This window comes from Argopecten irradians, chromosome 10, assembly GCF_041381155.1.
Source record: "Argopecten irradians isolate NY chromosome 10, Ai_NY, whole genome shotgun sequence".
In the NCBI taxonomy this organism is placed as follows: Eukaryota; Metazoa; Mollusca; class Bivalvia; order Pectinida; family Pectinidae; genus Argopecten; species Argopecten irradians.
The window spans coordinates 41,415,444-41,433,683 of record NC_091143.1 but is presented as its reverse complement, the minus strand read 5'-3'; the positions used below and the strand labels follow the sequence as shown (position 1 = coordinate 41,433,683).

At 33.0% G+C, this 18,240-nt stretch overlaps 1 protein-coding gene across 1 annotated transcript; it reads left to right on the top strand.

The window, feature by feature from the left end:
• Positions 1–400: 400 nt before the first annotated feature.
• On the top strand, positions 401–17,632 carry LOC138333930 (amiloride-sensitive sodium channel subunit alpha-like). The gene is made up of 10 exons (XM_069282603.1): positions 401–1,260; positions 10,469–10,539; positions 10,822–10,979; positions 11,656–11,712; positions 12,849–12,957; positions 13,484–13,556; positions 14,292–14,408; positions 14,901–14,973; positions 15,748–15,878; positions 16,426–17,632. Exons 1-10 carry the CDS (start codon positions 446–448, stop codon positions 16,946–16,948), a joined length of 2,127 nt encoding a protein of 708 aa, XP_069138704.1. The 5' UTR covers positions 401–445; the 3' UTR covers positions 16,949–17,632.
• Positions 17,633–18,240: the final 608 nt, after the last annotated feature.

Genomic DNA, 18,240 nt, shown 5'->3' with positions numbered 1-18,240 from the left:
TTGTGCGAAACAAGATGAACCCATTATACAATGTTAAAAAATTCAACTTCCAATGAACCCAATTTCAGTGGTAGCCAGCGTATTTTATAGCTCACTTATGTCAACCCCTTTCGTCAACAATAGAGCCCCGCCTCATTAACCCCACCTTGACCAGGCGAGGGTTACGCGAGGTGATTAAATGGTGGCGGCGGTGGGATAAATAGCCTACCATACCTTTGGTATTAACAAGTATATACACTTCAATTGTGTTATTATGACCGATAAGTAAAAACTACCCAATCAGATACCGACAGAGTTGGTGTTCCGCGCGGTGACTTTTAACCGAATAATAAAGGCGTATATCGCGGCAGTTTTATGATTATATCAGTGATCCCCGTACTACACCGAGCAGACGACTTGAACACATTGAGAGAGAAGGCTGCACACAAGGTAAAATTGATTTATAATGGATGAAGATTCTAATTCCTGGCAACACAGGTGCGAACGGTATTTTACCTCGATTTCAGAATCCGATGAAAGGAGGGAGAGATGGGGGTATGATCGAATCCAGGAAGGACCAATCATGGAATGGAAGCATCTTACAGAATTAGCAAATGATGCAAAGAGACGGTCGTCTGCCTTTTCCCGCGCAAAACGATGGGTGCGACAGCTAGATATTCATGGATGCAGTCGTGTAGGATATGCCTCTGTAGTTGAAAGTGTGTTTTGGATAATTATTTCAGTTTTGGGATTCGGTGCCTTGTCTTACATTGTGTATTTATATGCAGATATTTATCAAAACGCATCACATTTTCAAACCTTGTCATACAAAATTCCGCCATTTTCATCTTCGTCGCCAAATATCACAATCTGCAATAACAATATACTACGAAAATCAGCATTACAACAGTCTCAAAACCGCTTTCAAGCGTTACTGGATGTTTCCACAAAAACAAATAAAATTCTACAACAGAGACAACAGACGCTGACAGCGAAGGAACTTTTAGAACGGACGACGTTGTATGAAAATTTGACAAGCCTTCTTCAACCTTCCGAGCTAGCATCACTTTACAGTGAACTGGAAGAGGAGTATTTACCCTATTCCTACATGTCCTCCCCGACTGATTACGGATCATTATACCTCTGGGGGATACAGGAAGGTGTGGAAATCCTCAGGGAGGTTGTCAATCCTACTAAATCGGAGTTACAGACGTACGGCCACAGGAAAGACACACTGATCGTTCATTGCTGGGCAGACGGGAAAAATTGCAACAAAAACAGGTATGGTGTTATCAGCATCAACCATAAGCGGGAAATGTTATTTTGTTTTGAAACGATATTTAATGTTATACGCATTTACAATAGTTTCTTTAACGTGTAATGTATACACTGAGGTATGTTCCGTTAACCACTCTGTTTTTGCGAGATTCACATTTTCGTGTAATTTCACGACAGATCTTGAACGCAAATTCTAATGCTTCGCGGAATGATTGTATAAAACGCCAATATTAATGCTCGATTTTCAGTTTGATCCTTTGATCGCAAAATTTTGTAGTCGAAAATATCAAAGACGCGAAATATTATATACGTGGTAAAATGTGTTGTAAGAAGGAAAAGGATGAATGTTTAAGATATTTACAAGTGACATGCATATTCTGTTAAATTTATTAATATCTTTGGAATATTACAGATGCATTCTATAACTTAAAGAATGTAAACTGCATTAATAACATTATAAACGGAACTACATTTTGTAAGATAGAATAAAAAAAGGAAAAACAAAATAATTTGTAATCACATTGCTTATATTAAATGGTAAGCCCCTTTCAAAAATGCTATACAATGGTGAGCAGTTTTACATTTTTAAGGGATTTGCAGTTTAGTCTGACATTCATATTCCATAAAAAATGCAGAAGTTTCAGGGATCATAGTACATGTAATCTGCTGTTATATGACATAGTTATATAAAAGAGTACTTTGTCGTTCTATAGCGACTCTTATCTTCATTAGACATGGTTTTATATCAACAGCAAAAAGTTGCATTCACTTCGATGATGATTATATATGTTGTGTTAAAGAACCGCTTAAAATTCATATTTTCTAACCTGAAGAATATCTTACATTCTTTCAATTTCTATTTGCAAAGAATGCGTCATGAATTTGACTACCCTTTCTAGATACATTTCAGTGTATCAGTGTTCGTGGATGGCATCATGAAGCAATGGTTGAAATAATATAACACTATGTGGTAAGATTGATTACAGTAAAACCATCTATTTTTGTGTGTGATTCAATTTTGTTTATTTATGGCAGATGATTAGAATACGGTAGAAGGAATCACCATGAAATGATTTAGAAAATAGGTAGAACCTATAACAATAAAAATCGCGGAATTAAAGAGCCGTGATATTTTAGTCAGCCTCGATACTCGAGTATCGAGGATGTTTTTTGGTATGATAGTCGCCGAAAAAAGTGGGTTTGCAGTAATATATGATAATTATTAAGAGCGCAATAGAAAAAAGAACCATAAGCTCCGGAAAAGTAAGCGATCGTAACTTATCGTTGTAGGCATGGCGGTAAAAATGCTGACATTGACAGATTTTACACTTGACTCGTGAAGTTTGAGAAATATATTGCTAGCTTGTATTTGTCCGATGCCATTTTCTTTCTATAGCGCATATATGTTGATGAGGGGCCAATACATAAATTCGCTTATTGCTGAAATTTGATATTTAAGCCAAAATGTTAGACATACCATGATATCTGTATCAAACACCAATGCACATTCTGTGTGGAATTATAACAGGGTCACAACATTCCAACAAGCCTATTGAATGTAGCGTCAGATGAATGTGATTTGGCACATTAGTACATATTTTTCACAATTGAAATATCAATAATAATCTTATTAAAATTCAACACAATATCTGATTAAAATGTTATAGATATCGGAGGTGAAGAATTTGGCACTCTCCTTAATTACATATTGTATAAGCAATGCACTTAATCAGTTCTGAATAATACGGGGTACCACACACAATGTACAGGTATGCATATGCAGTTTTAATCAGACTCTTTCAAACATTGACCCCTTGATTCTGGTTTGTAGAGTATCGTACTATGAGCCAAACGTGTTTACGGGGAGGGAGAATAATTAATGTTTGTACAAAACATCATCATCAATATCTAAATACTCTAAAGATAATGCCAAAGATACACAAGACAAAAATGACGTTCATACACTAATAAACATAAAAAATAACATTTATCTCTGATAATTGAACTACATAGTAACTTTACGTCATAATGGATGACGTCATACTCTAACAAGCTAAAGCTACAGAAGCAGCATGGGCACTGATGACAGATGATCTAGTGACACGTTCAGGAAAGTTATAAGTTTTAGTGCATGATGAATTATTTGTTATGTGGATTTGCTGGCGGGTTGGCAAGTTGGCCACGCGTCGGCTGTCATTTCAATTTACAGTTTAATGACTGTAGTGACTATTATCAGTAGTTGGCGTGATAGCCCGGATATAAATTGTTCCGCTTCAGTGACTTGTGATTGTTCCACATCACCAAATCATTGAACATAAAGTACAAAGTGTGTAGGGTTTGACATTTTCATGACATATCTTTTTGTCGAAAATTAGAATAAAGATATGTTCAGGATATAAAATGTTCAAAGTAAACATACTTTTGATGGGGTGGTATAGTAGTTAAACCACTAGTCTTTCATTTAACCGGCCGGGTTTCAATACCCCCATGAACATGACAAGGTAAGAAGTTACCTGCCCGGTGAGTTTTCTCTGAGCACTCTGGTTTCCTCCCACTATACGACCCCTTGCGTGCTAACATCCGGCCAACGAAAGAGCTTTGTATAGGTTATGTACATTGTAACTTGTTTTGCAATCGATGTAAAATAAAGTTTATATTTAAAGTAAACATATTAATTCAATCGTGTTGATTTCAAAGCCCATGGGAAAGTGACACAATAGTATAGTAACATAGATCAAAAGTGTTGTCTATGGATATCAAGTGAAAGTTATTGATATCATTTCATGTGTAGATTATAAACAATGTGGCAACAGAATGACCAAATGAATATAGTTATGCACTAAAATAATCGTTTTTAGCTTTAGGATATTTAGATTCCTTTGTCATTTCCCTCTTTTCTAGATTTTGTCATTTTATTAGCGTTAAAGATATGATAACATGTCCTCTCCAGTCATTTTGAAGATAATCATTATCTTTAATTAGAAAAATTAGCATTAAGGCGACGAAATAGCTGTAAATACAGTTTGATTTTAAAGAGGCTCCTTACTCGTTAAGCTTTAAATTTACGCTATGACTTTAGGTCACTCCTTTTAGCAACCCGGATACATATAATTGACCTTTATCTCACTCATTATTCTAAAAATATATTTCTCATTTATTGTAAGCATATTTACAGCAGATATTATGGTATTACAATAAAATGATCCACAGATACACCTGGCTGATTGATTTAGGACGTGTTTGTAGTGATTTATAAATTTAATTTCTCATTCTGTCGACCTAAAGTCGATTTACACAATTACGCACCTTCCCATGGACACACTGTTTACTTGGCCAAACTAATGCCCTGGCTAATGGTCACCATTTATCTGTCAATTCTTACTCAGAGAGGAGTTTTACCTATAAATAGAATTTAATTGTGTGACCATAAGGTGTGGATTTACACAGACAATAAGTGTTAAAGTTTATCTGATTTATGTAATCTAGGTCACAAAGTCTTTTAAACATACTTCCTGACCGTTCCTAATCTTTACGTATAATGATGTTTGACGTGATTTACCTCTTCACAAGAAACTGCCAAACCTAGAATGAATAATTTAAGAGCTGAATCACAGTATTGGAATAAAAAGTCAAAAATGTTAAGTAAGTGTTAAAAATAGACCATGGTCCAAAAACAAGTTTTTTCTAAACTACGTTACCATGTTATTTTATTAAGGAAATTGTATAGGCTTTCATCTATAGCTTAAAAATATATTCTTTTGAGAAAGCTTTATAAATTGTCCATATCTATATAGCATAGCATTTCCCTTACCAGGTTATGTGAATTTTCAAATTGTCAGTATTTTCTTGTTAATGAATGTCATCGGATGGTATCTTGTGGGAAATCGAAATTTTTTTTTTAAACTGATAGGGTAGATATGTTTTTGAATAAGAGATTAAATGATAAGTTTACCTTGTATTGTATATAATGAAGTAATTATCTCTTGTATAAAATTGTATTAAATTGTGTTTGTTTATTAAAATGACATAATAGAACACGAAACATAACCCAATGGCGTATTTCAAAGTTTAGATTTCTCTTTTGTGAAATTAAATCTTAATGCTACATTGATGTGTGTAAATTGTGATTCAGCAACCTTTCGCAGTGAATGGGAAACGCGTTGATTTAAAGTAAACAGGATAGAACACAAAAAAGAGGGAAGTTCCTTTCATGTGTTCAAACTGGCCTCGATTATGATAATTCAAACATGCATATGTACTATTATGTTATTCAGGTTTCATATACTGTTATCGTATAGGCATCGCAACCTATCATTACTATAACAAAGGATATATAATCTAACAAAACGAACGATATCGTGAGATATACATGTAGATGGAAAAGTGAGGCATGTTTCACACAACACGTTAAAAGTCTGATGTCCAAATTAAATCCTTTCCCATGAAACATACTGTCTTCAAATTGTATGTACCCGTCAATAGCCCAAAATTACAAATAAAACAAAATATCTTTCAGCTTTCAGCCATAGACATATTATGCTTATATTTATATAAAATATGACAGAAAAATAGAATTTCAAAATACTCTAATGAACGCAAGCATGTCAGTCTTTCTTGATTGTGTCAGTGGTATACATCTTTGCTGTATGGATCATGATGTCATCCTGACCCTCCATACCCAATTGCAATAATTAATCTCTTAGTTAAGGAAAAATCACGAAAAACAAAGTGTTCAATGTGCATACGCAGTTTTTTCGCTCATGATTTGGAACCATATATGTAGTCATATATGCACATACTACATAACTAGATTAAATATGAAATATTGTATCAATAAGCTTAATATTCTTATAATCAGAGAAAAAACAAAATGTAAACAATATGATTTTGCAAAGTAGTGTAAAATGAACATAATTTTGCAGCAAACGATATGATGAAAGAGACAATTAACCTTATAATACTGTACTCCTTTAAAAATAAGTATTTGTATTTTCAAGTCATAATATAATAATTTGCAAATACACCTGGCCTGCGATAAATATAGCTGCCCTTCTCTAAACAACAATTTGAAGGAGCAATTATTCTCATTGTCGCCATGAAATTTCATTTATATTGTCCTATGATCATATATAATTATTTGATATAAACATGTACAAATACCCGGAATTACTTTCCATTATATTGGGATATTATTTTTTTCTATCAAGGTACGGCTGAATTTTCTTAAAGAGAACCATTACACTATACCCAGCTATTTTGAGCATGACAAACCATGGACTAAAGGTTAATATCACCTTAGACTAACACCTAAAGTGAATACTGTAATTTAGAAATATAAAGTCACGCAATATTTTTTTTTTCATTTCAATATATAGTGAAAAAAATGATTTTCAAAATCAAAACTGATTCCGAATCACATCGAGAACAAAATTAATATACTCTATTATCCAGCAATAATATTTGACTAAAACAGCTCTTTTTATTTACCTGCCTAGAAAGCAAATTTAGAAGGCCAATACCTTTTCAAATTTTACAAGCAATTTAAAAGTTGTTAAGAAATTGACCATTTTGTAATAAACAGCAATCTATCTTTGTTTGAAACATTCAGTTTTGAATTTTACTCAATCCCTATTGAATTGAAGTTATTGAAATATTTCAAACAAATTATCGTTTTGAGAATTTAATCTGTAGTTTTATGTAATATGAGAAGGCATTAGATAGGGATAATTTCCTAATGAAAATATCAATATAATTCGAAATACAGAACGTTAATATACAGTCCATGGTTTTTTGAAATTAAATAAAACTGAATTCTAGCGATAATTAAATTAGAAACCTCCCGCAACTGATTTCAACGCCGACACATCTTTTACCCGAATTGCTATGTCTTAATCGATATTCTATTCCCTACTTTACGTAATAGATTCGTGCTCAGTGCACCCGTGTGGTTTAAAAGACGTATTTAACCTTATCAGGGACCACAAGGCACGGGATAGTGTAATCAGTTTTAAATAAAAAAAAAAAACCGATCTAAATTGATCTGATTGTGAAGGTCACATGCCCTTGCGCTAAGAAGAATTCTCCGAGAGATGGATTGGGGAAAAAAAAAACGTTTACCAAAAACGTAACAAACGTTAAACCATTATTAAAAATGACAATTTATGGTGATTAAGTGTTTAATATAAGTTGTGTAAGTGGCAAAATATATTTGTCTCTGTTACCAACCTCTTTCAATTGAAAATGTCACATAACCCACGGATTGACCAATATGCATTTTAGAAGAAGCCATATAATCACTTTCTTCTTTGAAAGTGTTTTGTTATTATGTCAGTATCCTATTTTAATACTATTGTTTTATCATGTTTATTTCTGAGTTGTGGTAATCATTGTGTTCAGACTGTGTCATTGTGCACCAGCATTGTTAGATGACTACACCCTGTGTACATGTACCATGTGGATGCTTTTCAAGCACTGTGATCCGTGTAATAAAAAACAAGTTGCAAAACTCCACCGACTAATGAATCTACAAATATATATGCAAAATGACAGCTGATTCAACGTGCTTTTATTCCGTACATTGGTCTGTTTACTTTTCGGTCTGTCCAGGCGACAACAATACCTTGTATTATGGGCACAAATCTGTTAACCGGTCACAATTACACAGCATCAGATAATGTAACCACAGCTGCCTTTAAATGTGATATAATTGTAAACTACTGTTAGATATTTGACGTAAATGACGTTTGATAACGTTTTGTGTCAGAAGGTTGAATGGGAGCTTAAGAAATCCATATTTGGCCCTTGTATCACACAACCCCGATTCAACGCAGTCTATGGTCGATATTTGATTCTCATCTGTATATATATGAAAATATTGTATAACTATGTATATATACATAGTAAAATATTGTATAACTATGTATACATTGTATATACATAGTAAAATATTGTATAACTATGTATACATAGTAAAATATTGTATAACTGCAGTATGTATATATACATAGTAAAATATTGTATAACTATGTATATATACATAGTAAAATATTGTATAACTATGTATACATTGTATACACATAGTATATACATAGTAAAATATTGTATAACTATGTATACATTGTATATACATAGTATATACATAGTAAAATATTGAACTGCGACAGGCTGGGGATGTCTTGTGTAGTGAATTAAACACACTATTGTTTAGGTTCCCTATATATCTATTATTTATCAAACTTATATTTAAATCCTTTTGGTCCAAAGATTAACGAATCATTACAATACATTCATCCTCCATTATAAAGGGATTACTATCACTGTCGTCATATCCATCCGTGGAAAATTCCATACCAAAAATGAAGGCTCTGTGTGCGACAACATATGAGGCAGGTAGTTTTGCCATTTGGTGACAAAAGAATTAAATAACGGTACACATGATTGACTTTGTGACTTTGACGTTGGGCGTCACTGTCTCTATAATTTTTTAAAAATGAGTTTTTCCTAAAGTGCCTTCAGTTATGCTATGACACGGTCCAGGAGTAAGTATTACGATAGTGATACTAATCCTTCAAATATCAAGGATGCAATGTATTGGACCCGGTGATCCGGACACGAGCGTTTCCAAATGAAATGTCTGGATTGCAAATTCCTAAACTGCCAAAGTCTTTTTCACTAATAATAAAATCTGTTCCGTCACATTTCCGTTCTGAATATTAGTTTTCCGGACTCCGTTTCTTCCGGGCAATAGAGCGTTACACAGTTTATATGTCCAAGGCCATCCAAAATTCTCACTATACCAAGAGTTGAATGAAGAAGAACAAAACACGACAAGGAAACTGGACAAAATTGATAATATATCTTTATTCACACGTAAATCATATTTTTTATTGTTTTTGTCTATACTATGTTATCATATAAGCTAATTTCCAGTTTTTGGTCACAATGCTATTATTGTCAGTCATGGTATCATGCGTTCCGTGTTGACTCTCCTTAACTTTAACCTCTGGGTCGCGAGTTCGAGTCCCAAGGTGGGAAGTTGCCAGGTACTGTTCGTTGTTCGGTGGTTTTTCTCCGGGTTCTCCGGTTATCTTTCACCATCAAACCTGGCACGTCCTTACATGACCCCGGCTGTTAATAGGACGTCGAACTAACCAAACTCTTAACTTCAGGGTGACAATAACTAGTACTTTTTTCAATGCATATTACATTATTACGTTGATAAGTATGTAGATTGTATATCATCGGTATTAAACGGAAGAATATGGATGGAAATACCCTTAATACTCTGACTTGTCTAACGCTTCCAATGCTGCCAAAAGAGCACATTGTGTAAAGTAGAATTATTTTATACCTCCATAAAACAAAAATAAAGCATGGGTACTATCAGCCAATACAGCGAAAACTAACAGCATCGTCATCTTAACGTATGTTACATAAAATTTTCCATATCAATATTGTGGGTGTATCTACGTACTAACACAATACATTATTCGTTAAAGCTATCAATTCATTCTTTAAAATAATGACCTATGGCCATTTTTTATTATAAATGAGAGGAGCAATTGCATGGGTACATATAGCTATATGTAAATGGATGCACAAGACATCATTATACACACTGACGGAGATTGCTCTTGGTAGTGTTCTTTGTTTCGATTATTCATGGGAAAACATAACTTTCTCTGCCAGAAATATTCAATAGAAATTCTCAGTAATAAAATGCTTTCCTTGGTCAGGCATATGTTGGTCGTACAATTCAAAGGTTTTTACGAGGTTTGTTGGTATAGTTGGTTTTCATGAATATTGTGTTGTGAAGATACGTGTTTTAGATCAATTGTGGTACCAAATGAGCCTGCTTCTTTTGAATTTAAATTTTTTAACCACATAGTATATCGAAATGTTCTTCTAACAAATACTCGTCAAAATCAATGTGTACCATCAGGATAACATAAGTTGTACGGAAATGCAGGAAAGTGTACACGCAGTGTAATGTTAACCAGTAAACCAATCTAGATTTAAGATAAAATTGCGCATTTGCAGAAACTGCTAGGTTATCGACAAACAAAACTAAAATTAGCATAATATTATTTCAGCGGAATATTACTGGCGTTAAAAGGCTAAAATAAGGTTTCCGTTAAAATATGTTCCGTATTAAGTGTATTACTGTGTAAAAATATCAAGCTAAATGACATTGTATATTTTAATTTTTCAGATATTTCAATGAACATCAGGACCCAGAACTTGGAAACTGCGTGACATTTTCAAATCCGGGTAATAATATAGGTATATATTAAACAATCATTTCTATAAACCTATATATTTTATAATTTGATATATTCATTTTGATAGGTGCCATAATCTTCTTACAAAAATAGCTAGAACTAGATGTAGAAGAGAAAGAGTTGAAATCCTCAGATATGTCTTGGTATTTCTTTCAATATTTTTCGATAGTTTGTTGGTAACTGCATTGGTAATGAATATTTGCATGGTTTTATTTCATTAATCAGTTCATATGATAATTCACATGTTTTCCCATCATTCAAAACCCTAACTTCCCTTTTTCAGAAACAGTCAGTTTCCTATTGAACGTGGAGCCAGATGAGACGGTCGGGGAGCTTACCCCATCTGTCGGTGCGCGGGTGTATGTTGGGGAGACAGACAGCGGTCAAAATACCTTAACACTAGCTCAACCAGGCACGACAGTCTTTATAAACACACAAAAGGTATATTCCGAAAACTATTCCTCGATATTACCACAACGTCTTTATTCTAGATTGTGAATTATTCATTAAACTTTTTACTGTTCAGCTACTGTAATGCATACATTTTACGTTTCATGGCTGCATTTTTGTAGCAATAACGACCAATCTCCGTTCGCTTAAACATTCCACAACAAACACTTCTCTATCTTCAAAAATAAAACACGTTTCTAGATGAATTCCTTGGTAAAAGTACACGTAAGAACGTTTTAAACGCTACTTCCTTTCTAATATTTAATCCCGTTTTATTCGATAGTTACTTTGCTTTTAGTGCTGCCTTGCTGAGAGTGATTGAGAGTGATTTTGTTTTTGTTATTTCTGTACAATCTTGTATTTCTCTCTAAGGAGTGAGAACTCACTGAATCAATACAGACATTACATAGACAATATATGATACCCAGATATGACCTGCTGCCAGTCAGATAAAAGTGCTGTTTGATGTTGCAGACCATTTTTAATGTCGGCATATATATATAATTTACGGCTCAAATTCGATTATTTTCTGTCAAAGACTGTTCAAAATGGAGGTCGTTTTATATGTAAAGTGTGTGAAAGAAAATCAGTCAAAAACAAGATTGAATTATATTACATGTGTATGCTTTACATAAAATTTATATATTCAATATTGTTTTATTTCCAGAAATCCAGAATAGAAAGAACAAAAGATTGTAATCATCAACAATATTATTCTCAAAAGGTAGGAGTATTTGCAAGAAACACAGTAAGTTATCAACTAGAAAGAATTATTCATGTTTTCAAATTTCAGCAAATGTAATTGTTATGATTGGCGTATCATGCTTATTATCAAACATATGTTAATTACTTTAAGCTAGTACATAATTTGCTTAACAGATAAAATAACTGAACCGGTTACGCATTTCTGTTTCATATAACACACTTGCCTATTGCTGATGTTAGTCGAAATCTTTCAGGAATAAGTAATTAATGAACGCAGGCAAAACACACGGCCTCATGACCAATATCTTAATACAAACATGAAAATAGTTTGTTTCTCTTATCTTCAAAGATAACACTTTTGTATTATTGGTCATCCTTATATTTTAGTACAGCCTTACATTTTGGCCTACAATTAATTCCCAATATCCTTATGAATAACTGAAAAAAACCATGAAAATAGTTTGTTTCTCTAATCTTCCAAGATTAAACTTTTGGATGATTTTACTAAAATATAAGGTTGTCCAACCGTATATTTTAGTAAACACTTACATTGGATTGACACTTTTTGGCCTAGAATTAGTTCATGATTTCCTTTCTGATTAATGCAACTGTAAATGTGTATTGCAAATATTGTAAAAGGCTTTACATAATATTGTACATATACAAAAAATGTTTAAACAGGTGTAAATATATCTAGTCTAACTAGTACTGCTAATGTAAGTGTAATTGTATACTGTAATACGAATATATGTGTAACACAGGTTAGTATTGTACAGTATTTAAACAGACATCTAGTACAGTGTATATTAAAGTATACTCAGTAACATTTTCTTCTGATCGATAAAGATTGGAAATCAAATCACGCTCGAATGTATACTATACAATCCAAATCGAGACTTCGTATGAAAATTCTTATACAGTTATAATTGTTTTGTTCTTGGCTTACCTGTTGTTTGAACTCTGAACCTTTGTTAAAACGTGAGTGAATAGCTGTTTAAAGGACAGTTTCAATATATACGTAAACAATAATTTGGAAATTTTGAATTACAATGGCATACCAAATATTTCTATATATGAAGCGTTTACACTTGTGTAAACTCGTGGCATTGAATATGAAATATATCACTTTATTTCATTTTTTTCTTTACCTCCCAGGCCTGCTTGAGGAAATGTGTTGATGATATGATAGCGTCTTTCTGTCGGTGTCAAAGGTCATTTGACGTCATGGCAACGGAACAATGTCGCGTTGATGTCAAATTTGAAAGTAAGTTCATTCGTAGTTCAACATTAGCTTGTTCATTTTACAACGACACTCTTTGTTTTGTACGTTTCTGTACAACGAATATAATTGACGGATAACTACGATTACATCACTCTTTTATTTTTTCATAGGCATGATCTGAGGTTGGGGAATTTATCATGTACAAAAATTAACGTTTAGGTTTTCAAAACCAGTAACACGATATAACATATTAATGTACATTTATGTATTATCGATACTCATTTATCGATGAGACCGTCATTATGAAAAAAAATCATAATGAGATTTTTTTTTTATTTTGTTACAGAAACGAAGCTAAGAAACTTTAATTAATATAGATACTTGACACATAGTGAAAGATGAAATGTTCCAGATGACAACTGATCTTTCTATGACTCATAATTAACAATATTGTATTTGCAATCAGTGGATGACTTATATAACAGAATACAAAGAAACTTATCTTGTACTGTAGGTTTTATGTTTTGTCACAAATTAATGTTATGGCTTGATGGACCATTATTTTCAGATGTCTGTGCAAAAACAATACAGAAACTGTACTCTCTCGGGAAACTGGAGTGCGGTTGTCTCCCTAGATGCAGGTATGGCCTACTTTATTGAATTATACACATTTTTAAAACAGAACGGATGAAAAAATATGTCTTTGAATTTTTGCGGCGATGTCATTTTCGTGATTTCGTGGGACGTTTAAGTGGTCCTAAAAATGAAAACCTTAAAAAATATTGCTTCATTAAAATTCAAAATCAATATTGTCGAAATATCTCCTTCAATTAGTTGGAAATATTCAACTTGTTGCACCTTTCCGTGTAATGGTCAGTAAAACATGATCAAAGCCATTTTAATTTTGTTTTATCACAATCAGAGTAGTTATAGTAAAATCCAGTTTTACCTTAATTTGTAAGTTGGGATCGTCGAAGAAGAAACATTGTTTACTCTTTTGGAACACCTGGTTCTAGTTTTTGTGTCTGTGTTTGAAAATTTGCTTGTCTTGTATTGTAAACTACTCTTTATTCGCGTATACACTTATTATATAGTAAATTATAAATGATGTTCAGTATGTTGAAATAGATATTATAAGATATATATACTACATACATGTAATCAATTTGCGGTCAGTGTTTCTCACGGACAGCTGTGCATCCATATGTACGCGTTACACAATTATTCGTGAAAAATTTGAATTCACGTTTGAGATCCAGCCCGCAAAATCACGCGAAAATTTGTGTATCTCGAACATGAAGTGGTTTACAGTAATTATGTGATGGATTATTTGCTATCAATGGTTTCATAGTTTTGTTTACCTCATATGTTTTCAGCCAATCGTTGTACAATGTTGAAGCTTCCTCATCCGACTGGCCGACCGCTAGGAACATTGAGTACGTAGAGCAGTTCTTGCTACAGCAAGGAATCAACGGTTCGCATCACTTCATCAGGTAAGCAAATACATTTATATTTGTTTTGTGTCAACGTGATGAGGAAAAGCAAAATGTTTAAGGAAATATATTCCCTTTCATTGCAATGTTTATTTTAGTCCTGGTGCGAACAATAAAAATCTTTTAGAAATAATATTGAATATGATATTATAGAAATACTAAGAAAATCTAAGGTAATTATATATATATACATATATCTTTTTTACATTTTTCAACGAAATAAAATATGTTAAATACCAATTGTATACTCTTGATTTTGCGAAATACAATTTTTGCGTAATTTTGCGAGAAGCAGGGAGAAAGAGCTGGAACGCAAATTCAAAATTTTCGCGAATACTTACATTGATACACAGCCCGTGGTCGCAGAAATATTGAAAATATGAAAACGCAAACTAATGTATCCCGAAAACAAATGGATTCATGACATTTTATTAACTAACAACCTGTAATTTAAATGATAAATATTTTCAAAAACGTGATTTCTGTTCTAAGGAATTCCCTGGCAAAGGTGACAGTGAACTACAAAAATATGGTAGAAGAGTCCGTCACGGAATCATCACTTTCGGTAAGACCTCTCAGCGAATTGATAACTTGTTATTCAGTGATTTCTTTAACCTAGTATTTTATAAATGCGTACCAAAGCATCTTCCTTTGGTAATACATGCAATATGGCATTGATGTCATGGCTAGAACATTCTTCAAACTAGTATTTGAAATATTTACACTAAAGCATCTTCCTAATTTGGTAATACATGCAATATTGAAGTGATGTCATTGCTAAAACATGGCAAAGGTCCATTGCCAAGCCTTCAAGTTTGTTTAATTTTCATTTTGTAATGATTTTTTTTCATAACATTAGAACTTTAAGGAATGAGTGTTTTTGTAATATAATGGGTGTTTTTGTAATATAATGGGTGTTTTTGTAATATAATGGGTGTTTATATAATGGGTGTTTATATAATGGGTGTTTATATAATGGGTGTTTTTGTAATATAATGGGTGTTTTTGTAATATAATGGGTGTTTTTTGTAATATAATGGGTGTTTTTGTTATATAATGGGTGTTTTTGTAATATAATGGGTGTTGAGATATAGGACATTAACAGAGTGTTTCATTGGTTCTTGCTTCTACTAAGTGGTCTGATGGTTGATAGCTCGTCTAAAGATAAGAAGCAATATTTCCCATAAACTATTATTAATATCCCTCATTGACCTGATATTTGTGATGTGAGACAAACACTAAAAATAACACTTTGATAACGAGTTATATGTTATGTACACGACAGGCCGCCTTTGGAATGAAGAATGGGTTATTTTATTCGTTTTTTTCGCATTTCCAGCTTCTGGACCTTGTGGCAGGGATCGGTGGTATGTCTGCCATACTAGTAGGGATCTCTGCGATCAGTTTACTGGAAGTGGTGTGGTTCCTGTTCAAGCTTCTCATACACGGATGTCGTCAGATGATCATACGGTACTTCCTAATTTCAAATCCATGTTAAAAATCAACATAGTCTTGCAGTTGATGGCAAGGATTGATCTCTCAACAGACAGGCTCTCAAACCAGTTTTCCATCAATTCGTTTATCCCATTCTCACTTTTCTTTAAACGAAATATTCAACTAATATGGAATAGAAAATTAAGTCAATTCACATACATGTATCAAACAGACAGAAACGATATAGTTGACAATAAGATAAATAATGGGAAGTAACTCCTATATACATGTATATAGCATGCATATACGGATATAGTCACATTGGACATTTTAGTTTGTAAAGATTTCATGATTTAAATTATTACTAGTGTGTACTCGTCTTAAACATTAACTTCATAAAGTTAATAAGTAATAAAATGTTACTTTTTAGGAAAACATACATAATGAACTATGTTCTTCATTTCGTTTTATTCAATGCGATTTGAGATAGAGAACTAAAAGAGAGCAATATCCATACAGATTTTCTTATCATCTCTGATTCAAACTGACTTTCAAGTTTGTTTGATTTTCATTTAATTTACAGATCTAAACGAAGAGATAATATACATCGATTAGCTGAATCTGACGTCACTTCGATCACATGGCAAGCGTATCGTCAAAAACGCAGAGAGGAAGTAAAGAACAATAACTCTGCTCTAACAAAACAAGCTGTACGGCGGAACAGCAGCCGACAAAGTCGACAATCACTACCCGCAATTACTGAGGAAAACAAACACCGGAAACTCCCAAACGGCCATCTTGAAAACAACCTCTATTCGCATCCATTTGAACGTACAGGACATCGGCGTGTATATAATAACCTAGTCAAAGCCGATCACACATCCGGTTCAGAATTTCCGGTTTTTAATTCTCTGAATGAGCTAAGGCCTCAAAGGTGTTCTACACCGGACAATTCTGACCATATCAACAGTCGTCTGCTTCAAATGGATGGCGGGAACGCACATCATTATCCACAACGAGGCAGAATTGTTACCCCGGCTGATGCTATCCAACGTTACGGACATTCAGCGTCTAAATATATATGTAGCGAGGGCATATATCTCTGATAATTCATATTCTTATCTTTTTATATTATTTATCGGTAGTTTTTTTTAACGAAATCCTTCATGTTGATATATTTTATATTATTAATGCGTTATTGTCCTCTTATGTACAGTTAGATTATATTATATTGCCACTGTTTTTAATTAGTGTTTAAATGATATACATAGACATTATCACATAACATGTATGCACAAGGTTTAAATAAGAAATACAGTTGAAAATGAAATTTTTGATTTGAAAATCTCAACGTATTGCTATTTTTGGAAAATACCGCATAGTTAGTTATTTTCGTGGGCGAAACTTTTTGCGATCTATTAGATTTTAGAGAATCGAAATCAAGCGATTTGCATTGACTTGAAGTGCATATATAATTCAGATGATTCCTAATAATAATTTAAGAATAAAGCTTTCGTGACCAAAGCGATGGCCTGCGAAAACGCGAAGATCTTAACCCCATCGGAAAAAACGATTACTGTATATAAGGTAGTCAATCTTACTGTATATAAGGTAGTCAATCTTACTGTATATAAGGTAGTCAATCTTCAGGGATAGGGTTTTATATGTTGATTGTGATATTTGAAGTAATCGGGCTTTGTTTCAATTCCCATTACCCTCCAAGATCATTGCTTCTTCTTATGTCTCTTAAAATTGTCAAAAATCTCATAAACAAACCAAAGTAATTTCAATCTGCTTACATCGTTGTTTTTTCCGAGATAAAAAAAAAATGGGAAAATATCATGATAGGTCATCTTTGATTGATATATGTAGAATCTTACTGTAACTGTGTTAAAGTTTTGCAATTCACTGTTCTGAACTTATTTACAGGACTTAACTTTCACGAAACATCTTTGCAGCCTTCAGGAGCGCCATTCAGATGACTGGATGTAACTACATTTTATTGATATAGATGAACTGATATAGACTAGACGAATTCACGAATTAGAGAAATCAACCCCATCTATATAATCAATGACACAGTATATGTTTTATTTCATTTAGTGATAATAGAGTTTAAGCTCAAAGTCCATGTCTCTGCTCGAGTTGTTGGTCCGTCACTGTGGTAACCGGACACTGCAAATTAATTTCGCATATACTTAATTTCGCATTTTAATGTCAAACGACATTTTGCCATGACTTAATTCGTGATTCAACTTTGAAATGCTACATTGTACTTGTAGTTGAATAATTTATTTTCGCAAATTTTACTCGCCCGCAAAATACGCGAATAAAGTTGGTTTGCAGTATTTATATTTTCACAGAAAATATCAATCCACATTTTATGGGGAATATATGC

Bases quoted from the DNA above. Each gene is read 5' to 3' on its own strand.
- LOC138333930 (XM_069282603.1), top strand. From the start codon at position 446: ATGGATGAAGATTCTAATTCCTGGCAACACAGGTGCGAACGGTATTTT. The intron at 1,261-10,468 runs GTATGGTGTTAT...TTAATTTTTCAG, and splicing joins AAAAATTGCAACAAAAACAG to ATATTTCAATGAACATCAGG. The intron at 10,540-10,821 runs GTATATATTAAA...TCCCTTTTTCAG, and splicing joins AAATCCGGGTAATAATATAG to AAACAGTCAGTTTCCTATTG.